This window comes from Augochlora pura, chromosome 3, assembly GCF_028453695.1.
Source record: "Augochlora pura isolate Apur16 chromosome 3, APUR_v2.2.1, whole genome shotgun sequence".
Classification (NCBI taxonomy): domain Eukaryota; kingdom Metazoa; phylum Arthropoda; class Insecta; order Hymenoptera; family Halictidae; genus Augochlora; species Augochlora pura.
In genome coordinates, this window is record NC_135774.1 from 29,158,228 (window position 1) to 29,184,191 (window position 25,964).

At 47.8% G+C, this 25,964-nt stretch overlaps 1 protein-coding gene across 1 annotated transcript in view; it reads left to right on the forward strand.

The window, feature by feature from the left end:
• The first annotated feature begins 4,734 nt into the window (after positions 1-4,734).
• LOC144467606 (disintegrin and metalloproteinase domain-containing protein 10) overlaps positions 4,735-25,964 on the forward strand; it is a 59,741-nt gene continuing 38,511 nt past the window's right edge. Inside the window, exons 1-2 of the mRNA XM_078176493.1 lie at positions 4,735-5,146; positions 9,653-9,800. Coding sequence (XP_078032619.1) covers positions 4,870-5,146; positions 9,653-9,800 — 425 coding nt within the window. The 5' untranslated portion in view covers positions 4,735-4,869. The remainder of the gene's footprint in view (positions 5,147-9,652; positions 9,801-25,964) is intronic.

The following is a 25,964-nucleotide window of genomic DNA, read 5'->3' on the forward strand; positions in this document are numbered from 1 at the left end:
TCTGTCACCCATATGTGGGTGACGAACGTGTTAATATCGGTACGCGATTCGCGGTGTCTTCCGCATGACGGAGCCATTTTTTCGGAGCCCTTTTATCGCGGAATTAGCCGCCGGGGGTCCAACAGCCGCTAGAGGACCCGGAAACCTTTTCATTTCCAGCTTAATGTTTCTCGCTCTAGTCTTCGATGCACTCGGGGAAAACGGGCCGGGCGCGATTCACGGAACGCTTACCTTCCCCGATAACTGTCGCAACCCGGACCCCCGGCCCCGTGCAATTAAGCGGATATGACCGTAATTAGACAAAAAGGGGGCGCCGTAGCTGCTCTATTCGGTCGAACGGTGCCGAGCAACATTTTTTCAGCGTTCGAACCGTTTAGGGCGCAGTTAGAGCAAGCCAGTGTAATTGCTTCAGGAACTGCTCTTTTAACAGTCGCATTCATTTCAGAGAAAATTCTCCACCGTTCGATTTTCTATCCGAGAATTATTCAATTTCCCGAAATGACATCGTGTTTTGTGTTTCACGATGATTAAGCAAGATAATGTAATTGCTTCAGGAACTGCTCTCTTAACAGTCGCGATTTATTTCAAACAAAATTCTTCATCGTTCGATTCGACCATACGAGAATAATTCAATTTTCAAAAATGACATCATGTTTTGTGTTTGACGATAATTAAGCAAGATAATGTAATTGCTTCAGGAACTGCTCTTTTAACAGTCGCGATTTATTTCAAACAAAATTCTTCATCGTTCGATTCGACCATGCGAGAATTATTCAATTTTCAAAAATGACATCATGTTTTGTTTTTTTACGAAGATAAATCTATCTTATAATAGACTGTTCAAGCTTTGATTTAATCTAAATCAACTTGAAAAACTCCCACGGTATGCAGGTTTAAATCAAGCTGAGAATTGTCCTTGGAAATCGAGCCTTTGTCTCTCAGCGGTCGGGTATTCGTCGATTGTTCGGAACGATTTCGCGATTCTTCTTTAATCCAATCTACCTTGTCTTACAGAGGACACTTTCAGCTTCGATTCAAGCTAAGTTATAATAAAATAGATCCACAGAGGAACGAGACTTACGCGAGATTATTCTTTTAAAATCAAGTCTTTTGTTCGCCGAAGCACCGGCCCGGAAAATTCGATTTATTTTACTATGGCTCGGATTTTTAAATAAAAATTATGCTACTCGGAAGAGGACTCTTCGAACTTCGATTTAATCTTGATAAAGTTTCGGGACGCCTACCAAATGCGCCGCGTTACCCGAGCTCGAGTTCAACCGAACGACGGAGCCGGCTTTCTTCGCGACCAAAAAAACAACGAAGCGGTTCGCGCAAAAAGAATCGGCGCGGTTGCCCAACAGCGGTCGGTTCACGTTCGTTTAGGCTCGCGACGACTGAGAGACACTTTCGATCGGCGGCGCGGCAGTGTGGCAATAGCATCGGGGAGCAGTTAGACAGCGGCGTTGCATCGCGGGCGTTCTGCGCGAGTGCGGGTTTCACGGCGCAGTGTATCTCGACGATTTTTCGCCGGGTCGACCGCGAAAGTGGCTGTCGCTCGAATATTTCGGAAAAAATTGCCCGGCAAAAGTTCTATGGCCGGAACGAAGAGAAAGAGAGAGAGAGAGAGAGAGAGAGAGAGAGAGAGAGAGAGGATCGAAGCGGAAGGGATCGGCGGGCGAGGGCGAGGAAACGGTTGAAAATTGCTCGTTTCGGTTACAACGAACCGGAGTGCTGAATGGCGACACAGCGTGGAGGCCTCCGTCGCCGCCGTCGGGGAAAAAGCGAAAATCAACCCGTTGTAGCCCGAGAGCACGGACGGCCCTCGATATCGTTTTTCCGCGGAAGTTTACCCGCTGTACCCGCTCCGGTGTCCCGCGCGAACCCTCTCCGAGCGCGCGCCGCGTCATTACGCTTTCACGGGGTATCGCCTGCGCGTCCCTTCGTTTTCGCCGCGTTCCCCGGCCCCCTCCTCCCCTCCCCTCCCCTTGTTCCCCGACGGCTTTTTTTCTCCGTTGCGCCGACAATTCGCCGAATCCCGCGGAAACAGTTTTAACGACCCCCCGGCTTCGTTGTCGCGCCGGAGCGTTTGTCGCCTGTTTAACCCTCCGCGCGACGCGACGCGCGCCAATGAAAAAATTCGAGTGAAAGCTTGCAGCGCTCAACGGCTGCCCCCAACCCTCCCCTCGCCTATCCTCACTACAAAATACTGCATTCGGGACGAGAGACCCATGCACCGGGTGGCCGGCCGGATATACGCAACCGGCTAGCCAGCGAGCGGCTGTAACTCTTCGAGACAGTGACGAGCATACGGGATGACTTTGCGACGCTAGACAATACGGCTGTTAACGGTGCAGGGGAACCGATACAGCGTCCCCGGCACAATAGGGCGCGCGTTGCACGTATGGGACACGGAACTCGACGATCTTTAGAACCCCCCCTTTTCAATAGCGACAATTTGTTAGGGGAGATAGACGATTTTTGTATTTGTCGCGCCGACTACGTTTTCTCGAATGCCTGGCACTTTCACCGGCCGGCTCCGAGAATTGCGCGGCATGTATTGTCCGCTTTTGCGAACGCGTCGTTGCGCGTTCTAAAATATTTTATCGAATCGAATTAACCCTTTGCGCTATTGTTCCTTTCAAGTTATGACGAAATACTGTTAACTGTAGATTGTTAACTGTAAGCTGTTAACAGTTTAGCGACCGGGGATATGGTCGAAAAAATTTAGCTCGATGTCACGTTTTTGTTTTTATATTAATTTTATTAATTTCATTGATTTTATTAATCGCGAAAGATATTTGATATTTCAAAAATTATATAATAACATTGGAGCTTGCGGTAGTACAATCTAACACGTACATCTCAATAATAGATGTTATATTATTGGTTAACATGACAAGGGTTTCACAGGTTATCGTACGGGGTAAAAAGCCGATTTATAGGCTTCCGTTCGGTAAAGGGTTAAAATCATTTCGACGATCTCGCGTAACGCGCATCTTTGTCGAATTAGAGGAACTTGATAGATTAGCGTGGAAATTAATTTTCAGATCCGTGTAAATAAACCTGTTAGCCGCGCGTCGGTGACGCGACAGTGAAACTGTTAAATATTGACGACGGAAGAACAGAATAACATTAATACTTGAAAGGTTATTACTAGAAATCTCGATTACGGGTCAAACTCGTGAATTTATAACGATTCGGTTAATATTGCAACGAGCGGGTCGACAATGATCAATTATGTTTCCTGAATGTCCTCTTTCCCAAACAGTTCTCATCAAAAGTTTGTTAACGGTAACTCCGACATTCCATACTGTTATTAATTTGAATTAAATATATAATTATAAATATACCACGGACTTTACGCATTAACCGTGTAACTGGCTAGATCGGAACGCAGAAACTGCGAAGACCCTAGAAGAAAACGCGAAACGTAGCAACGTTATTATTGTTGCTCCATGGAAAACTCTTGGAGGAAGAGATATAATTTTATTTAACGTCTGCGTTTTACGACGAGCGCCGAGGATTTTTATTTTCCATAAGGATCCGGCAGTCTAATTATGAAAAAGAATGAAGCTGGCGTTACTGCCGAGCGGAGAGTACCGCCTAGGTAGAGTACGGTTACGCAAGATGTTCGGGTTAAAGATTCGCCGTGTAACCGGAAGACTTTCAAAACCGAAAGGCGCACGACATAACGAACGATCTGTCTTTTAAAACGGCGCGCGAATAGGCGCAACCGATTTGCCGCGTGGATAGCTCGACGATTTCCCGCGTAGAAAGTGTTACAATTCGCTGCTTCGTAAAAGTGCCGCGTGAATCGGCCGACGATTACGTCCAACCCTTTCTCGATCAAGAACAGCGAATATAATCGGAGCGAAAGCTGCGCTTAAAATACAAATTCTAACCCTTTGCACTCGATTGGTGACTCCGAGACACCACCAAAATTGTCATCTTTTAAAATCATTTTTACAGCAACAAAGTTCAATTTAAAAAAAAATTGTTTAAACATGAAACTGTTTCTACGAATCACAAGAGTTAATTTGTTACATATAAAATACGCTTAAAATGGAAATACCAGAAAAGTTATATCCGATTTCCTGTTAAAATGTCCTCGAGCGCAAAGGGTTAAAATCTTCGAAAACACGTTGCTATAAAAAAAACACGGATCGTCTAAAGTTTTGATCGAGGATCCATCGATCGTTGAGCTAGGAATCGCGGCGACCGCATCGTAGACGCGGTTGGTTTGCACGGGGATCGATCCCCGTGGTATCCCGGCGGAATTTTCACGAGGAGCCGAAAAGCCTTCGAAAAATAGGAAGGCGGGTGGTGGTGGCGGCGCCGTTCGTAAATTAATCTCGGTCCGTTCTTTCCTTGCAGGCGACGACGACGCAGCCGACAACGACGACGACGACGACGTCGAAGAAGAGGAGAAAGAGAAGAAGGGCGTGGGGCGCGGAAGGATCGATCGCGGAGGACGAAGAGGTGGCCGATCGTCGAAGGTGAGGCGGATAGAGGACCGGGTGAAAGAAAAAAAGGCTGCTGCGGCGGCGTCGGCGGCGGCGGGGTAGGGTCGAAAGGTTGAGCGACCTACGGAGGAGAAAGAAGAGAAAGAGAGGACGTGGCGGAACCGTGTTCCCTGGAGGAGGTGGAAGAGGAGGAGGAGGAGGAGGTGGTGGTGGAGGTGGAGGAGGAGGCGGCGGGGGAGGAGGAGAAGAAGAACCGGGACGGATCGCGGGAGAGAGGCGGGCGAAGAGAGGCCGAGAGAGGAAGAGAGATGAGCCTGGCGAGTGACTCGCAAAGCGCGGTGGTCGGCTGTACGACGAAAGGCAGATAGCGCCATTAGTTGTTGCTGGGCCGGTGAACCCCGTGCCGATGCCTGCTACGGCCCTGGCCATCGGCGAAGAAGGGGAAGAGGAGGAGGAAGAGGGGGGAGAGGGGAAACGGAGGAGAAAGAGGGCCCGGACCCCGACCCGGAGCCGGAGCAAACGCAAACGGGCCCCGCGGGCCGCGATGATCCCCTCCATGAACCCGGCGAACGGACGTCCGTCTTCTTCTTCGCTCCGTGGTCCCCTGATGATCTTCGCGACGCTGGGCTGCCTCACGATCGTCGCCCATGCCTCGCCTCTCCATCCCGTACCACCTCACACAGGTGAGTCATCCCCGCGATTTCGCAGGTATACACACCACATATATGTACATATATATGTATCTCGTGGAATTCCCGCGCGTAAAACGACCCCGAGAAAACCGGCACCGTTATCTCCGCAAGAGACAAGCGCGCCGCGACGGCTCATTAACGAGCTCTCTGACGAAACTTCGAGACCCGCCGGCCAGGTGGATCTTGCGGGGAGAGAGAGAGAGACCTTGAGGCGAGGGCCCCCTTCCTCCGGATCCCGGGGATACGCGGAGGTTGTTGACTCAACGGTTCCACACTCGCAGAGCCGGTCGCCTAACTTCGACCGGGATCAGATCGTTTCTACGGATTTCGCAAATTCCTTCGGTCGTCGGTCGGCATTTCGACTCGTTTCGCGACGGAGATACCGGGGAAAAATGCGCGCCCGGAATTTCCGTAGCGGACGCGGGCTGCTCGGTTTCGGCTCGTCAACAGAGTTATTTTGTCGCCGTCGAAACGGATCCCGTCCGAGGCTGCTGTTTGTTGTCTCGGCGGAGTTAACGCACGGGTTGCAGATGGGAATCGGTGCTCGGTTCGAAAGGGGCGGGGGGTCGTAAATTTGTTCTCTTTCGGTCGCTGATAGAGTACACCTGTCCCATGATTTATTCTCAATTTGCTAAAAAAATGATAGACGTCATTGTAGAGGTTGATTCAACATTCGACGAGTCCTCGAATTTCCACAAAAATTAATAGAATGTTACAAGTGTCCACAAGTAAGATGACGAGTTTATGCTGATTAAAAAGGAAACTTCGATCGTTTTAGATTACAGTCTCTGACAATAAAATGTACTGTCGTTTTTCAAAATATCTTCATTATCTTTTTTGTTTCGCATTATCATCATTAGTATGCAACATTTTCTCTTCTTTACGTGCTCTATTTAGGCGAGTTCCGTTCGCGCGAAACGAGCCCACGCGAGGCGGATACTTCTAAATTCGGGAACGGGTATAATTGATTCGATAACGGGCCAGCCGCATAGTCGGACAATAAATCAAGGGATCAAAGTGCGCGGTATCGGGCCGTTCTAATTTGCCTGGAGAAGATCGATTCTCATATACCGTTCGAGCGGCTCTGAAAGTCAAGTGACTCTCTCGCAAAAGGGAGCTCTATCATACGGAATCGGGGACAACGCTCGGCCCGGTCCTCTAGCAGCCCGCAATAATTTCACTCTGCGAAGCCGCGGCCATAACTCGTCAATAAAACCCGGGCGAAACGTGCACGGATACGGGGTGCACATACTGCGCGGCGCGTGTCCCACGGTTCCGAACTTTATTCCGTAGCCGGTGCGCCGCGCTCGTACGTTTCCCTACCGAAGGGTCTCTCGAAGGGTCCGCGAAGGCCGACCTCGGTATTATAAGAAACTCCGGAAAAAGGGGAAACGCATCGTTTTCCCGCGGACGTATCGGAGCGCGGGCTCTCACGTTCCCCGAAGGCGGTTTTACCTCTCGCGGCAAATCGCGGGCCGTTACGAGGACGGAATACGAGCGTGTTGCGTAGAGGAGGCACGCGCGTATAACTTGCCGAAGCGGAGGGAGGAGGGGTTTCGATAGATTCCCGATGCGAAATCTCGCGCGCGGCGAAATCGTTCCGGAGCGCGGTTCTGTCGGGGGCGCGAGGCGTCGACAACGAGCCAAGGTAATTAGATTATCGGACGCCGTTGCGTAATCCGCGAGCCGAACGACGATCACGGGGCGTCGCGACGCTGGAATCGGCCGCCGGACGCCGGCGAGCTCGCGCGTGCTTTAATAGTCAACACTCGACGCTTTGTCCCGCTCGGATCCTTTGTTGTTGATCGGTGCTTACCGCGAACAATGGAAACGCGACCCCGAATGGTACTCTAATTGTAAGTACACGATGCCTCGGCCGCCAGAGCCCTCTCCCACCCACTCTCCCACTCTCTAGTATTCTCTCTCCTTCTCTCCTTCTCTCCTACGCTCTTGATTTTCCGGCATCCCGTTCCGAGTCAACCCTTCCAGCGATTATTGTCGTTGCGCGGAACTTTCAACGGCTTGTTCGTTTTGAAAAAAGATACATCGTCCGGCTGAAAATAACGCGATTCTTTCTGATATTTGAACAAAATTTCCCTATTTAATAAATTTACTGCTTCCGACGAGAATATTAATCGCGAAGGATTAAGTTACAATTTTAGCAAGCTACCTTTATCATTTCGAATATTTTCAAAACAAGGCGAAAGAAAAGAAATAAAAAGACACGAGTAATTATCGTAAAATAATTGTACTTCGGATGAACAAAGTACTATAATAGTCGTCGCCTCGCCGCTTACCATTCGAGGGAAATAAATAAGACCTCCTTCTGAAGGAGGTCGCAACACAGCGGAGAGTTCCTCTCCGCGTTGCGCCGAGCAGCGGGGAACCCCGCGCGTCTGGACGGGGCTGGAAATATTTTCAATGAAGGAACAAATTCAAATAAAGGAAGCAAAAAGGGACGTGGGAAAGAGAATGTGCATCGCCACCTGTTGCCAGTTGTTCTTGAAATAATACACGAAAGCAGCGCGAATCCAGCGCGAAACGAAAATCTGTGCAATTGCAGTTAGGTCCCCGGATCCCATAGGTAATTTCCTCCGGATCTTCGTGGCACGAACATAAGTTCCCTGTTATAACTTCTTACGCTGTTTACCCGCGCGGTATTAAAATAACCAGCAACCACGGCCTGCGCCTCCGCAGCAACAATTCTTCGAACAACTTACGCCGAAAGTAATTTCCTAGCGGGGGAACGCGATTCCGGGAATGACATGATCGCGCGCTCATTTCCCCGTGGTCGACGATTATTTATTTATTTATTCGCTCGCTATAGGAACCCTTTGCAATCGAATGATGACACGGAGATGACTAATAATTGTTGTATCACGTTAAAAAATAATTTTTATATTATCACGCTTGCTTATATTTAAAATAGTATTAAAAGGGTCACTGTTTCATGTCAGATTTTATAGTAATTAACCCTTTCCAGTCGAAGACTAATTCGAGTAATTTCTCTGACTCGTAGCATTTCCATACTGCATAACAAAATGCATTCTATTTATATAAAATCGAGTCTTACAATTCTTATAGCAGTTACATTTCTAACAACTTTTTCAATTTGAGCTTTATATCTGTAAAAATAATTATAGAACGTGTTATAACAATTTTAATGGCACCTCATTGTCGCCATTCGAGTGCAAAGAGCTAATTACGCGTATAAAAGACTAGTGAAATTTGGCTTAAAAACAACGTCCACCGCGAAAGGTTAAATTATCCGTCCGCCGAGTCGCGACAGAAAACAACGTTCACAGAGGAGGAAAGAAATTGAATGGAATTACAAAGTTATCGGGCGAGAGATAAAACGGAATAACCGAAGAGCGCGAAGTTGGTCGCAGATTGTGGCTCGGTTTCTAAAGGATTACGGCGAGGTTTCAGGGTTCGGTCTCTACCGATCGTGCCACGGATCAGGCGCCCGCTAATGCGTATCCGTTCTCTATTCTCTCGATCGAAGTTCCGCATCTTTGTTCACCGCGGCGGCGACAGTGAAAGTTCTCTCCCCCCGCCGCCTCCATCACCCCCACCCCTCCCCCTCGCCCACGGCTAGCGCGGCCCCGAATTTTGCAAGAACACCACGAAATCGCTCCGAGCAGTTTCTCTTTGTCCGGATCGGTACCTATCGAGAGACCATAAACAGAGAAGAGTGGGTTTCGGTTAACGAGAGCACTCCCCCGTAATTCGATGCTTCCCCGCGACGGCTACGTGACGACGACGACGACGCGGCCGTGTGCGACCTCGTTACTCGATTCTCCAGACTTTTAACGAGGCCGGGAACGTCTTTTTCGCGTCGCCGCCGAAACTTATAACTGCACTCAGCCTGGTCGGCTTTGTCTCGTCTCGTCGCGTCCTCTGATCTGTTGTACACCGACGAATCGGAAGCGGTCGCGTCGATTCCGAGCTAATCAGATTCGTATCTCCCCGATAACGCGATAACGTTTCTTAAACACGACCGAACGACCTGCATTTTTAACAGGGTTTTCACAGTCAACGGAAATACTTTCGCTTCATTTTCTTGTTGCGAGGAACGAGAATAGAACGCTTTTAACTTTTTCCATCGATCAATTTAACGCTGGGTTTACGGAACACTGTCGACAGGTCGCTAACTTTTTCATTTACGATCACTCGGATCTCATAAACGTGCATTCGTAAGTTCCGCGCCCGATAATTCGGTATTCGATAATTTACCGATTAATTCAGCAATTTATTCGTTATGCAACTGGTAGTAAATATTCCAGCGATATATGTACATGTATACGCGTTAAAGATGAATACTGTCATTCGAGGAGCTCGGTAAATCGGGTGTGTTGATTTTTCGTCGTCGGGCCGGATTTGAAAGTTGATTTAAAATTTAACCCGCGTGCCGATACTTGTTTCGCCCGGCGCACGTTTCGCCAGCGAGCGGAACGGTATGGACGGGAAGCATAACCGAGCGGAACAATGTTACAGGTATCATCCAGAGCTCGTACATCGGGTACTACGAGGTGGCCTCCTACGATACGACGGCCTTGAGACATCATCGTAACCGGATGCGTCGCGACGCCAGCAGCGGCGTCGACGACCAGCCGCTGCTGCTCCAACTGAAGGCGCTCGACAAGTAAGTTTTCCCTACTCTCGCCACACCAAAGAAAAGTAATTCGAAACTCGGGGTAGCCGGCTGGGTCGGCGGCAGCACGTTTTCTGTTTCCTTGTTCTTGTTTCGCGCCCCCGAGGTGGAAAAGCTGCCGCGCGACCAACGGCGCGGCCGAAACCGTCGGCTAAAGGATACTCGAGAAATCGCGGCTACACACGATGACTCTTTATTCCGGCGGCCGATCAAAGAGCCTCGTCGCAGCTCTTTACGGTCTCGAAGCTGTTCGAGAAACCGGTGACGGAAAAATTAGGCGAGCAACGCGCGCGCCCGCGACCCTGTTCCCGCGGCGTGCGAACGCGGCAATCAGGGGAATTAACCGTCGGTGGACGGACTTTCTTAGCACCGCGAGAGCTTCTTATTCTCCGCGATCATTGGATATACTACTGTGAACAGAAAGTAAGGTGAACTTGTTTATGAAATGTAAATTCTTTATTTATTCTTACAAATCAATTTCATCCCCTTCAATGTAATCCGCGGCCGATAAAACGCACTTTTGCCAACGATTTTTCCAGTCCTCGAAACAGTCGGAATAGTCATTTTCCGGCTATAACCTTCAAGACCTTCTTCGATTCGGTTTTTACCTCCTCGATCGAGTCAAAACGGCGTCCCCGCATTGGCCTTTTGTGTTTGCTGAATAGCCAGAAATTGCACGGAGCCAAATCAGGCGAACACGGGGGTTGCGGAACGATACGAGTCGAGTATTTGGGAAAAAAGTCGCGAAGAACCAACGCAGTATGACGTGGTGCATTATCGTAATGACTTTTCGTTGTTTACAAAAACACGTGTAACTCGGAGATAATTAAACCTTTCGACAAACAGACGCTTGGCAAATGTTATATAGACAGTCCTACCAACCTAGGAAAAAAGAAATAAAGAAAGAATAAATAAAGAATTTACATTTTGTAAATAAATTCACCTTACTTTTTGTTCACAGTGTTATTTGTATATCTCGCGTTAGATAGGCCGACGAGTGCAGTTCTGGTATTTTTCGAAAGCGGTGCGAACTGCTCGTTTCTTGTGATTGGAAACTGTAATACTTTTTCGGGCCATTTAGTCCGCGAAACGATTCGACTACGATGTTATTAAAAATTTTAATAAAAATCTTATTTTATTAAAAATCTTTCTTCGAAGATTTTATTATCGCTAGGAGTGACGGGTTTTATATCGTTTAATTTACGTGTATTAAAGCTGCGAGGATATGCATTAACGATGAATTTATTCGACGCGTTTATTGCTTGCGACGAATATGATAATTAGACTGCGGACATTTATGCAGAAAATAAGATTCGCGTGTACCGAATATGAAAATGAGGAGATACGCGGAAATTTGATTGCATTTTTAAAGAATTATAATCAGACGGAAATAATGCTACAGTATTTTTACATTGTATAATCAATTTAATTACTTATAAAAGTAATTGAATTACTTAATTAATTAATAAAAGTCACCAAAAATCTGAATGGATTTTCCATGTCAAAAGGTGCTGCGCTAAGTGCTTTATAGAATTGTTTCAGCCGTGATTCTATTTAAATAAAATTTTCTTAGAAGATTCTATTAAAGAGCGGATCGCACTCGGCGTTTCTTAAAATTGTTTCAGCTGTGATTCTATTTGGAAAAGACCTCTTCTCAAGAAGACTTTAGCAAAGGGTATTCCGGCATCGTTTTAAACTGTGTTTCTTTTTGATAAAAACCGTTTGAGAGATTTGATTCAAGAGTATTTCACCTTTACGGGATCGCTTGCTTTCTTCGAAGACTTTACCAAAGAATATACAAAATAGACATATCGCTTTTGGAATCCTCTTTTCGCGAAACGCAGGGAAATTGGGCCAACGATGAAAAACGGAATAAACCGACGGCATCGGGACGCTGGATTCCGCCAAAAATTGCAGCGAAATTGCATTGACACGGTTCCCGGGAAATCGGTCCCGCATTTTCGCAGTGCTAATAGAGGCGAAGCGGCTAAAAGTGCCATTAAAGGCCGTTTAATTGCGTGAAATTGGAAACGCCGCGGGAAGCAACCGGGAGGGAAGGAGAGGAGACCGATAAAAACGGAGGCTGTCTTGACGCGAGAACGAATGCGGGGACGCAGGAAACGCGGCGGCGGCGGCGGTGGCCACGTGGTCGCCGTAGGATTGAAACATGTATATGGAAATGGCGGATCAATGATGCACGAGGCGGGCCAAGGGTCTGCCGCGGATCGATCCATGGCGTCCACCCGAAAGTAATTCCCCGCAATTATTCGAGACTCGCGCGTTAATCGGAACACGATACCTGCGTGGTATCAGCAGAGTGCCCCGTAATCGTATCAGCGTGTGCGCGCAGCATTGTCTGGTTAGGTCAATAGGCCTAGGATCCAATTAAGGTCAAGTTCGTGTAGACGGCGGGGTCCCGGTGTACGCGCGTGTCCGCCGCCGCCGCGCGGCCGACGGGGGGCCCGTCGGGGGGGTTGCGCAACGGGGGCGTAGATGTGCGGGTAGATTAACAGGGTTGCACGGGGAATGCCTGGCACTACATCAACCGGCGAAACAAAGCTCGCTTGACATTCGAAAGCGATACACCGGCCGGAGGAGAATATACCATTGTGTCCCCGTCTCTGTTCTATGCGCGTCGCACGGAAAATCACGGCATACCGGGTGTCCTGGCCTCCCGCTGTCCACCGTTTCGCCAACAACCGGTCGAATCTATGGGAAAAACTGACCGAACTGCGAGCGAACCGACGGCTCCACGGGCTTTTTGGGTAGAACTCCGTGGGACGAGCGCGCCGGTCGCGCGATACTATTCCGTAGAATATCTCGTAGGAATTTCCGTTTTCGCGAACAATATGTATATATTTGTCGCGAGCTTTGTGAAAACGTATTCCGAGCGAGCGTTTTCGGGATAAAACGATTGCCTTCGAAACCATGCTATTGTCAGGGTTCCAGTAGACTTCATTTTTCTTTTATTATGAAAATAAGAGAAATTATGAAAATAATTGAAGTCGATGATTAAAGCCTAAATGCATAAACAATGCTTTCTGAAGAACGTAAAGATTAACAAGGATTTAGTTGATTCAAAGAGTAGCTTGTTGATTATGAAAAATTGCAGTCAGGTTTCTGAGTGGATCTCCGTTTTCTTGAATAGTAAATTGAAAAGTCGTAGTTTGTCTGATCATGGTCGACCTTTTCCGCTGTCGATATTCGAGCTCGTTTTTCGCGGAATCCGAGACCCCGGACGCGGGAAAACGTTTTATCACGGTGGTTCGGTTGGTAGTCGAGCGACGATGGCGCGTGTAATTGGCTCCGCAGAATTTTCCGTTGAATGAAACTAATTATGCGAGCAGACGGAATCAATGCGCGCGCTCGGCCAACACAATTCGTCATCGGACGACGTTTCGGCCGCGGGGCACCGGAACGGTGCAACAAAACGGCCGCGAAATTCCATTTTAAACCGTGCCGCCGCGCCGGTCCGGCAGCTATCAACTGGTTAATTATTCATTCCTTTCAATTACATTTCGTTTCTCGTTACGCGCCGACTATTCCGCCGCGCCGATGCTTTAATTCGGCCGCGAATATGCTCCCGCCGGCTGTCGGGTTGCAGGGCGAGCCGCGCGGAGTTTCCGTCGACGAACCCGTGGACCGAACGCGTTTCTACAGCACGCCGGGATTAATCAAGCGAGATCGCGACCGTCTAATTGCCTCGCGACGGAAATTCCCGTCGAAAGAATGTTCCGAGGATATTTCTTGATGCGATTTCAACGAATCGAAAACACGTCGCGGAAGAAAGACCAAAAATCCATTCTGGGACACGGTTGACGTGTTCCCGCTCCGAAAGTTCTACCGTACGTCACCGTGTTGCCTTTTTCATTTTCTGCCAGGCGGATTCTTTACGTCCTCCTGTGGCCACGGTCCTGGAGGAAACTCGCCGCGGAGTTAATAGAATTCGAGGGGAAACGAAATTGCCTTTGGCCGCGGACTCGATCAGTTTTCGAGTTTCGGTCAGGCCAGTCGGTTGCCCTTTCGATATCGGCCGGCTTCGATGCCCCGATACTCTGTACACCGGCCGCGTTGACGTCATCGGGGCTCTTCTACAGTCCGTCAGGGAATTCTACAGTCAATTAGGATCTCCTAACAGTCCATCGGAGTATCCTGCGAGCCATTAGATATTCCAGAGTCCGCTCGAGGCTTCCTCGAGTACCTGCCAGGATTTTCAATAGTTCGCCAGGAATTTTTACAAACCATCTGGGTTTCATAGCAACAATTACGATCCTCGAAAAAGTCCGTCAATATTTTCTAAAATCTATTAAAGCATACAAAATTCATCCGGATTTTACAGACGTCAAGAGGATATTTTAGTATTTACCGGGACTTTTTAAACTCCATCAGGATGTCGTAGAGGATTTTATAAAGTTTACCAAAATCCACGAAACTTCATCAGGATGTAGTTAAATTGAACGAAGTCACTGAAGTCCATCAGGATGTTTCAGACTAAACCAGTTTGCTGCGAAAATCCACTGGGTTGTTCTAAAATCTCTCGATATCTCCAAAATCCATTCAGAAATATTTAGAATTTATTCGGTACTTTTTAATTCACCAGAATTTTTTAAAAGCGTACTATAATCTTATAGAGTAAATCGCGATACTGTAGACGATAACAGTATCTCCTATATCGCATCAGAATTTTCTAAAATCACTGGAGGCTATCTAGAGTCCCCCGACGTCATCGGGAATCTATACGGGCCTCGCAGAATGCATCAGGATCTCCTAAAGTCGTCGCGGTGGTCCTCGGGTCTCGATCACGATCTTCCGTGATCCGCCAGGACATTTTAAGCTCTATCAATATCTGGAATCTATCGAGACCCGGCTAGAGTTCGCCGGGATCGATCAGACATCCTCTAGAGTCCATCGAGATTTTCCAAGAATCCTTTTTCTCGTGGAGAATCCTCCGGGACCGGGGCCGCAGACTTTACAGAGACCTTTCGAAAACCCCCGCAGACAACGCCGCCGTGTTCCGCAGACGACGCCTGGTTCCCGGAGCGAAAGGCTTCCCGTGGTCCGCGACACCGCGAAAATTTTGGTCGCGTCGCGACGTGACGCGTCGCGCGGCGCCGCTCGCGCTCGTCTCTTTATGTAAATCGGTCGAATTCACGGCAGGCAATAAAATGTAAAGCAGCAGCGGGTAGCCCGGGGGGTGTTCTCCCTCCCCCGCCTCTCTATCCCGCCTCGTGTTTCCTCTTTTTCTCCGCTTCCCTCCCTCCCTCGTTGTTTCCGGCCCGATGCACCTGCTACGAACTGGCAAAGATAATGGCGAAGGAGGGAAAAGTACCACCCGTGTGCCTCCGTCGTGTTTTCTTCTCTTTTCCCTCCCTCTCTCCCCTTCCCGTTCCCCCCGCGATCCGTCTCCCTTCCGGTTCTACCGGCGATGTATATACGCGGGCGCCGCTCCACGGACGGTTCACTCTCGGCGAAAGTGGCTTTTCGAATTCCTTGATTACGAATTTAAAGTAGATCTACGGTTCTTCTTCCTTGGCGCCTCTCTCTCTCTCTCTCTCCATCTCTATCTCGGCTCTCGTCGCGGTCTCTCGACCCCCTCTGTTCGAATTATTGCCGTCGTTCGGGGCTAAGTGACCGAGCACCGGCGTACCTTTGCCGTGAATTATTTTTCTTGCGGCTGCGACACGGCTTCCGCGGAGCTACCCTTGTCGTTACGTATTGTAAACCAATCGGCGGACTTTGGGGCATTGGCGAATCATTGCAGTGTATTTTTTGACTGATCGAAGCTCAATTTTTAACGCAACTATTTTGTTGGAAATATCTTTTGGTGAACTTGTGTTATTAAAATTAAATATAAATGTCTTTTAGATTTATGTCTTTTTTTGTCCAGCAATTAATCCTTTGACTTTAGAATATATTATCTCAGAAGTCACCAACGCATCGTTTGATTATGCGCCTAGAAAAATATCGCAAAATATTCCTCACTTTGCCTATTCTCTATTTTTTCAAAGCATAACTCAGTCCAACAAAGTTTGTACTCTCAACACTTCAAACGAATCGTGTCTACAAGAAGTTAACGCTCTGCAAACGAAGCTGTTTCAACTGCAGAGCCGAGACATTTCTTTCGGCCGACAGTACATTTCAATTCAGCACGATTCATTTCATATCAAGCGCGCGACGTTATTGGTTTATGGAACGCCCACATTTTCGACGTGTCAAAGAGAACTGAATTTGCCGGGCGGGATAATTACGTCGAAACACGGTCACCGATATTTAACGCGGCCAGCAAAGTTTAACCCCTTGATGCACAGTTCTTTTTGAAAAAGACCGGCCAAAAGAAATCAATTTCTTTTTAATGTAAAAGAAACACACTTTAGAACGTTGTCTCGGCAAGAAAATTACAAAACTACAGAAATAATCGAAACTTTTATTGCAATTTTGGATTTTGATGCACATTGCAGAAAATAGTCGAATAGGATATATTTTATACTTGAATAAGTAAGTGTCATAGCTTACGCTATGATATAGCTTATCCCATGGAAATGACAGATATCAATAAAACGATTGTTTTTTTCTTTACTCTCACAGTGTTATTTTCTTTGCTTTCACATTGTTATTTTCATTTCTCTCGATCGCATTCGAGCGTGAAAAATTATAGTACAGCATGAAAGGTACAACGCCGCTCGAATTATCTCGAGTGTGCACAGTTTGGCCAGTTTAGCGCGCGAAACGTTAAAGGGTTAAACAGTGAAGCAGACGTACAAATAAATAAATAAAGTATTTCTCTCTTTTGAAAAAACATTGCGATCGAGAGAGTTTCAGTCGGTTGCAAATAGAATGCTACGGCAAGGGTTTAAGCGGACACGGTGCGGTGCGCACCCACATTCCCCTCGGTTTAACGTCCGGCCGCCACGGAATTGTTAAAACTCGATTCCCTTCGGACAACGGCGGCAATAAAAAAAATAAAAGGAGGAAGTTCCGCGGGACAATTCCGGGCGTCGTTCGCGCGATCATGTATCTTTAAGGAAACAGCCCGCGCGTAATTCAGCGCCCGTGTGCTGAAAGTTCGCCCGCCGTGCACGGTCTCTAAATAATACCTCGGCATTATCTTTCGTCACTCTCGCTGCACAAAGCTCTTCTACACAGGACGGTGCTCGCGCACGGGAACAGCTAAATAATTTCCGCGACTCTCCTCGACGCACCGGGAAACCGTTCCAGGCTCGCGTCGTTCTGCACGCCGAAATTCCCGCGAAGAAAACGTCGCTCGCCTCGCTTTGACACTTCGACTGCCGCTGCGCGCGGCTGACGGAATCGTTCGAATTACTTAATCCGCTTGTCTCGCTCGTTTCATTAGCATCGATGTCACGTAATTTAAGGCGGCGGTCCACCGATAAACCGTTTAAACGAGGTCGTTTTTTTATAATGTAAAACACGGACGAAGTCGCTCATCGTTTTCCGTATAATTTGACGTTTCAAGACACGGAAATTCTGTTTATCGGCAGCGTCATTTCATTTTGTCGACAGTGTTCCATTTTAACAACGGAACTGTTCTTATTTTTGAAAGGCGAGATTAACGATTAATTTGGTACGGAAGCGAGACATTGAAATCTAACGAAGGAAATTATGTGTTTTGGATGTTTGAATTCTATTCTCAAATTCTTGGGTTTCGATGGCGTCGCTAGTTTTTCGGGCGACGTCGCTTGAAAATTGCATAGCGTACGTGCCTCGCCTAGGAAGCGTGACACCGGTGGGGGTCGCCTTTTCAATTTGATTAAATAAAATACTCGCGTTATACGCAATTGTAAAATACCGCGAACAGGTTCGCGCACTCTCATTTACCGGCTGCACCCAGCGCAATTATTTTCCCGGCGCTGTCGGACGGCTGGCCGACCCCGTTCGCGCTATTTATACAAAATGGCGAGCGGAGGAGGACCTTCGCTCTTCGACGGACACCGTAACAGAAATGCCAATGGAAAATATCGATGTTATGGCTCTCGCACGGTGGACACCGGAACTTCCTGCTCGCGGTTTGTTTGCGCGCGCGTGGGACATAATTTCAAGCCGAGCAAGCGTTCCCCCGCTCCCCGGCTTGTTATTTAAGAACTCTCGGGGCTGTGGCGCGGGGCGGCCGGTCTTTACGAGCGGGAACGCGGATCGCTGTTTCCGGTACATTTCTAACCGGCTTGCCGGCGTGTGGTGACCGCGTTTTCGAGCACGTATTCTTCCACGGCCGCGCTGACTCCCCCCCTCGCCATCCCCTCTCGCCCCTGGCTAATGCCCGGGGAATTACGGATGAATTTTTCCGTGGAACGACGGAATCGGCCCCCCCTTTTGGCCAACCTACTTCTCTCACTCGAACGTCCGAGGCCCCGGGTTTCTTGCGGCCCTCGGCCGGGCTTTAAACGCTGTCATCGAACCCTTCGAAAGTCGTCGGAAACTCCGCGGCGAATTCGGCTCTGCTCGTCGTACCGATAAATCCGTTCGGCGAAGTTCGCGGAGGTTTTCTCAATGGAAGCAGCGTCGAGATTACGGCATCTCGCAGGAGCGGGATATAGGACGGCGGGAGTCGGTTACCGCGCGACGAAAGATTGCTGTGCCTTCGGTTTCTTTTGGAGCGTTGTTAACCCTTTGCGGTCCGCGCAGATTTCGCGAGAATCTTGTCCGCTTGGGACTGTTTTTTTTTTTAATTTTGTCGAATCTTTAATTTTCGTAATTTCTTTGTGAAAGGTACTCCTTTTTCTATTCGTCGTTATTGTTCCAGTTAAATGACATTGCATATTAACCCTTTGCGGTCGGAGCCATTTTATAGCATGAAAGATTACATTTGAAAAATTATTAAAAGTATAACTGTTATTGCACGAACTACAAGATTCAATTTCATATGCATAAATAACATATTGTCATATAAAATGAAAATGCTGTATGTCAGCAAAATTATTTCAGAATTACAGTAAAAATGACTTCGAGTACGAAGGGCTAAATATATCGACGCAGCGATTGCGTTAATTAGCGATTTTAGTGGTTAACACTAGATCCTTCGAATAAAACTAATCTTTTTACGAAAAAATAAACAACGCTAAGAAATACAAAAACTCTTTATCGAATCGCACACGTGTTACATTTTTTTTTTTTAATTCGGTAGCGAACAAAAGAAGAGTGTAAAATATTTATACGAGAGTAAACGAAGTAATGGAACAAACAGACTCTAACGAAAAGCGAATTAATGAAAGAACGGGCAGGTTATTTATGTCCGGAAACAAAGCAAATGCAATTGGTCACCGCGCGGTAGCACGGGCAGAACTGCCCCGGAGCGTCTAGAAAATTCATTCTCGCGGGTGGGTGGGGTGGTGGTGGTGGTGGTGGTGGATCGAGGCAATTCCGGGCACGCCGGATTTCTCTCATAAGGTTTTTACGTCGCGAGACACGCCGCGTCGCCGCGAATCCCGTGTAACGAATCCAATAATACGGCTGTCCGCGAATCCGATTTTCTCCGGCCGCGCGGGAAGAGCGGAATAGAACGAGCCGAGCGTGCGAGAGAAAAAAAGACAGAGAAAGAGGGAGACAGAGAGATGGATAGATAGATAGAGAGAGAGAGAGAGAGAGAGAGAGAAATAGGGACAAAAAGATAGAGAGAGAGAAATCTAATAAATTCCGTGTATTTATTCGTCGAACGCGATTTACCGGGGACAACGTGACGCGACGCTTTAACGCGGCGTCTCTCGCACACGCACGACGCCTGTTGGTGCCTGCATGCCCCGCGCAACAATGCAAGGATAGAGAGAGAGAGAGAAAGAGAGAGAGAGGGACGCGCGGGCGCAGCGACGAATTTCCTTTCGACGTGATTGATGCTTCCATCGTGGGACGCTTAACCAACCCAGGCGGCGCAGCGCCGCGCCGATTTTGATTGATCGCTTTCGCGGCTATTTAACGAGCTCGTCGACGAATCGACGCGCGCGCGTCGAGCGTGCCCCGCGCGTCGTCGGCCGGCCGGCCGTCGAGACGCGTCGAGATATTGCGGAAAAAAGGACGCGTCTATTTGCAATTCATATACGCGCGGCCCCGCGACATCTGCGTGACGGAACGCGGGAATTTTTATTCCGCCACTGTAAAATTCCGAAGAGGAATAAGGGGGACGAGGATCGCGTTTCCGCGCGACGAGTTAACTCGACGCTCTTGCGTTATCCGATTATTCCTGCTTCTCCAGATTTTTTCTCCTTTCGCGAACATCTGCGATTTATTTCATCGTCGCGGATTGGGCTGGATATTAGGTTGTAGTGTCGAGGATTATTTTAGCGTTGCGGATTCTTATGCAAGATGAGAAAATTGCTTAAATCGGTTGCAGAATCAGTGGCAATTTTGTGCTTAATTTAATCACCTTCATGGATAAAAATAATATATTGTAACTACACGCTTTCTCCTTTAACTCTTCGGGGCACGGTGTGATTAACAGCGTCGCACCTTTTCCATGCATTTCACGGCATGGTGGGACATTTTTAATCCCATTATGATACTAATGGCGCCGATTAGATCCATTAGTATGCATCTAATGCATAAGATCCGCAGTTCAGTTGTTACAAGATTTAATAATTATTTAATTCAATTTATTTACCACGGACGAAGTCAGATGCACTTCTAGTTAATAGTTCTCCTGCCAACGCAACAGCTTAAACAAGCGATAAAATCGACACAAAATTGAATGGTATAAAATCGATAACACAGCTGATACAGAATTCTGGCTCTAGCCGCTCGTGTTTCAAAGGCTCTGAATCAATTTAGCACACCGGCCACGCATTAATGCAAAAACCTATTTCCAGATCAGGTCAAATAATTTCGTCGGCCACGTATGCAGTGCCGGTGGAAAATAGATCTCTCGAATAGTAAATAGTATTTTTATCTTCTCTTGCGGCGCCGGCTTCCGTAGATCAATTATTTCTGGCGCAGTAGTTACACGAGCCTAAATGCTATCTCCGTCTACAGTTTGCTATATCGATAAAAGACGATTCGTCGAAATTCTGTATCGCACAAGGGAGAAGTTGAAAATATTTCTAATCGGTTTGCTAGTGGATTGGCAACCAATTGCGGATTCAATATAAGAAGGAAAATTCAATTCTTTTGCTTAAAAATATAAGTTTATTCAATTTTGCCCTTCTTTCAAGCCTTCATTTTAATATACTTCATATAACATAAAAATCGTGCTCGGGATGCTTGCTTTTTTTTGGAAATAATGCCCTTCCATCTTCAAACTGTAATAAGAACGAAACTAAATAAGTAATCGATACAATTTTCTTACTAAATTGAAGATGAAAGTCCATATATAACGTAATTAATTATACTTTGAACACGCCGATGAAACAAAAGAATTCGCCAAGACCGACTATTAACAAAAATCCGCAATCACTTAATCGCCAACCCAATATTTCGAGGATCTATTTTTTTCCTTCGGTCCCCGCAGCGTACGGTTGACACGCGCGGCCGGCGAGCGTGTTAAACGAACACCGTTTCCAAAAGAACGGTCTCGAAAAATCGCCGGTGCAGGTTTCCATTGTGGCTCGCGTCGGACCGAAGCAAATAGGGCGCACGAAGGTAGCAGCTAGGCGAGCGGCGCTTTAGCATTCCGTTGGACAAAAGATACAGCTAGTACAAAGTGGCTCTCTGTGTAGCTCCGATTAATTATCGATTTCCGTCCGCGTAATAACAATCTCGGCTCCGAACACGAAAGCCTCCGATAATCCGATATCAAGACGGAACGGGGAACGAGAGATTTAGAAAGGGGGAGGGAGACGGGGATAGACAGACGGTGAGAGAAATAGAGAGAAAGAGAGATTAGAAGCGAGAAGGAGAGAGATTGAGAGAGAGAGAGAGAGAAAATAGAAGGCAGGAACTATGAGAAAAGTACTCGCGGGCGATTAGCGGGAGGAGCCGACGTGTTCCGGGCGTGCGCCGCTATCGCGAACGAGTTTCATTTTCCTGTCCGCTCTTTCGCTGAAAACTCCGGCGTTTATGCAAACGCCGCGCGCGCCCCTCGGCTCCTCCTCCGCACGCCGAACCGGAATGGAATCAACGTTTTATGCGCGGACGCGATCCTCTCTCGCTCGTATCGGCCACTAGCGGCTCTCGCGAAGAAAAAGAGAAAGAGATCGCCGCGGATGGATCACGGTCGTCGGGAAGCCTTCGAATCGTCGGGGCGACGTCATGCAACCTTGCGACTCGACGAGCGAGAGCCCGGGAACACCGTCGACGGGTCAACGGCAAACAATTCGAGACCGTCGCGTTTCTTACGCAGCCTCGGTCACGGCTCGTTGATGAAACCCGGTCTGCTTAGTTAGCCACGCGAGCGCGTTATCTTCTCGCGCGATCCTCCGAGCTCTGCCTTTTCGAAATAGGCGCGGTTATTTAATCGCTTAATCGACGCGAGATCGCATCGATCTGTTTCAAGCCGGAGCGTTCAATTTTTCGCGGTCGTCGCGCAGCTATGATTTTCAAAGGCTTCGCTCTTGATCTTCGTCGAAGATCTGTCGACGTTACGTAATTGTGAAATCATTCATTATTCTTATTCTTTTTAATATTTCTATTATCTTTTAATTAATTATTTTTTTTGGTTGAAATATATATTTCATAAAGTATATGCTTTCAGTGCATTAAATAAATATGACTGCGTCTACCAGCGGTGGTACACGTAGCCTGAAGATCAAGTTTAACCTGTACCACCGGTGGTACACATGGAACGTGTTGAATACTAGATCAGTATTCTAAGGAAAATTACAGTATTAACACTTTATCGACCTATAAATCGGCTTTTCCACCCTGATCGGTAGTCTGTGAATCGGTTGCCATAGCAACCCTTAATTTGTTATCTATTATTGAGACAAATGTGTTGAATTGTACTACATGCTTCAAGATTATTATATAAATTATTAAATACCTTTCGCGATTAATCAGACAAATAAAATCGAAACAGGACCGGTTGATAAATTGTTAAGTAGTTGTCAATTATAATAAATTTATTATAATTCTAAGTAACAGAGAACGAATAACCGTAAGCGGTAAATAGAATTACGATCAATGGCCGTGATCGAGTTGGCCACCGTCCACCCGTAAATTTTCGAAAACCACGCTTTGACGGTGAAGTATGACCGGCGTGCACGAAAATAAAAGGATCGTACTCATTGTTGGTTAACGCGAACTTCGTTGGCCCGCTTCTCGTTAACGGCAAACCTCGTTAGCTTACGAGCGTAAACATTGTTCCGGCTGTTCCGGTATTCTTTAATTATGTGCCAGCGGGGAGATTGTGTATTGTCCGGTGGAAATAAGGGAAACGTCGAGAAACAACGATACTTGAAGCGATTAGGGCTCTCTTGTCCCACCCAAGGGGGAACAAGGAACGGCTCCGCGGGATTTCAATAACGAGAGACGATGCGCGATTTAGTAGAGCATAGAAAGGAAATTAATCGATAACGGGCTCTCCCCGTTTACCACGCGGGGGGGAAATTGAACGCGAATGTCCATCGACTGTCAAATAGAACCCAGTTAAACGCGTCTGTTTATGGCTCAACTTTTCTACCCGCGCTATAGGCTCGGGTTTAAATGAGACTCGCACCAAAATAGAACATCAATATTTTATACAACTACCGCGCGACTCGTCCCCGTGCACCGTCGCAGCAGCCGTCAGGAAAATAATGCGATCCTGTTTTATTAATTACGGTGTCTCGTCGCCGTAATTTTTATTGGCGCGTCGTCGTCGCGCCGCGTTTCCGTCGAACACGTTTACAAAACGCAGCCCGACTCGCCAGAACTTTCGTTCTCTATTACGGTCCGGCGCTGTACACCGTTTCCACTGGGATCATAAACGTTGCATAATCGCGGTTCTCGCGCGCCGGCAACGACGGATCAATTTCGGCGCGGGAAAATTGCCTGCTTAATCAGCGGATTTTCACGCGAAACGAAAGAACTTCGTTCGTCCTTTAATCATCTTGGCGGATTAAAAATAATACGTTCAGAAACACGCTTTTTATCTCAGCGTTTTAAATTACAATAAACCGATTCTGCCATTAGTACATCGAATCAGCGATCCGCTGTTCAAAGAGGATCAGCAGATTTTATTCTATAATTTTATTTAAATCTACGTCGAGAGACTCTCGTTGCATAATTTCTGATGGAATTGATAACTCGACGCTTTTTAGGGACGATTTTAATCAGCGTTTAGGGGGGCAGGGTCTCGCGCGCCGGGCTCATCGTCGAAAATCGGAATATTTCGGCCGCGGTCCGGCTAATCCGTGCTTCTCCGGCCACCGCGAATTTAATTAAACGTAATCCATTTATCCGCGGATCCGGGATTATACGGCATCGGCACGTACGCAATCGCGGCCGATCCGCGCCTCAATGTCACTCGGCGGCCGCTCGAATCCTTTCACGTCTCTAAATTTAATATGCCTCGTCTGCCTCGGCTGATCCGGCGAGCCGAGCCGAGCCGCGCCGACCGGGGAGACACCGTTGCGTTCGTTTGCTTGGTTTCGTCCTTCGAGCGAAGAACACCGTGTGTAAGCCGTGTGTCTAGTCACCGGACAGAGAGCCCGACGTACTTTCGCGGTAACCACGTCGAGATCGCCTAATCGCCGGCCGACGTTAAGAGAGACCTTCGGTCGATTATTGTTCGCGAGAGAGAGGGAGAGAGAGAGAGAGTGAGAGAGGGAGAGAGAGAGAGTGAGAGAGGGAACCGCTGAATCACGGGAACACGGACCGAGGTCCGGCCGATCCGCCAACCGTGGAACACTTCGCCCGGAATCTTCAGGATCTCGATGGAGCGCGATAGCTCGCGTTTAGAATTAATAGCGCGTTGCGCAACCTCTGTGTCGTGCCCGCGCCTAATCTTCAATTAATTATAACCTGCGTCTGTTTTTTAATTGATCTGATAGAGCCCCGCGATCGCGCAGCTTTGAATTTATTTCGCGGCGCCGCGATCTAATTTATTACGGTTTTATGATTTAGAGATCCAGCCGAGACCGCGGCCTTCGCCGATCTTTCGTTGCGTTGCCGCGGATCGTATTGTTTCGCTGACGATTCGTCGCTGCTCGTTCGATGCGTCGACTCTTCGTTTTCTCACGTCGTTGCGCAACGTGCGACAATAATTTCGCTGGCGAATATGCAAAATTCAAATTTCGCGAGCCATTCTCACAGCTATCGACGGTGTTTATAGCAATTCTGAATCGGTAATCTTTTACGATATATTTCCGAAAATATCTCTGTAATATAAAATATTACAGCATTTTTATTTAATTAACTCTTTGCCGTACCATTTCTCTTACAATTACTTTGTGAATATTAAAATTAATAATGTTTGCAGACGAGTATTACTGCATAAGATATACAGAAAAATACAATAGATACTAAAAGAGAGCGTCCACCGTGCATACAGCAGATATTTGCCGGCAACGGCGGCCTTCGACGGCTTATTTCAGGGTCATCGAGACCGTGGCTGGGCTCTCCTTTGAACAGCCCGTGTGAACAAACTCGAACAGCGTATTTCGTTGTCGAGAGACTTTCGGTCGCGTGGGCGGTCGGAGCGATCGGGCGCCGCGGATGCAAATCCGCCGTTCGGAATCATCGAAATTGCGAGCCGCTGGGAGCTCGATCAGCGGAAAAAGAGATCGTAGAGAGGCGGAGGGAGAGAGGCGGAGGGAGAGAGGCGGAGGGAGGTGGATAGGCTGGCGGAAAAAAATGTATCGCGTGTAAAGGGACCGGCTGTTCCCGGCGCTCGGACAATTTCCATTTCCGGCGCGAACAGATTTCGCTCGGAAAATAATCGGTCGATGGTTCTCGCGCGCGAGCAGAGGGAAAAAGAGAGGTAGAGAGAGAGAGAGAGAGAGTGGGATGGGGGTCTCTGCTCGCTCCTTTGTCTCGCGGAAAGAATTTAATACCGGCGGTATTAGCATAAAGAAACGAAGGGAAGAGGAACGAGGCCGAGCCCGGTGCAAGGCATTAACGGGCGCGCGAGAGCAACAATTAGTCGCGGATCCTTGTACCGCTCCTCCCCCGACGGCAATTATTCTTATAACTCGATACCGGTGATAACGGTGTGCTCGCGCCTCTCTTCCTCTTCGCGGCCGTTTCCCACCTTCGGGCACCGCCGTGTTCTTTGTCTCTTAAAATCGGTCCCGTTAA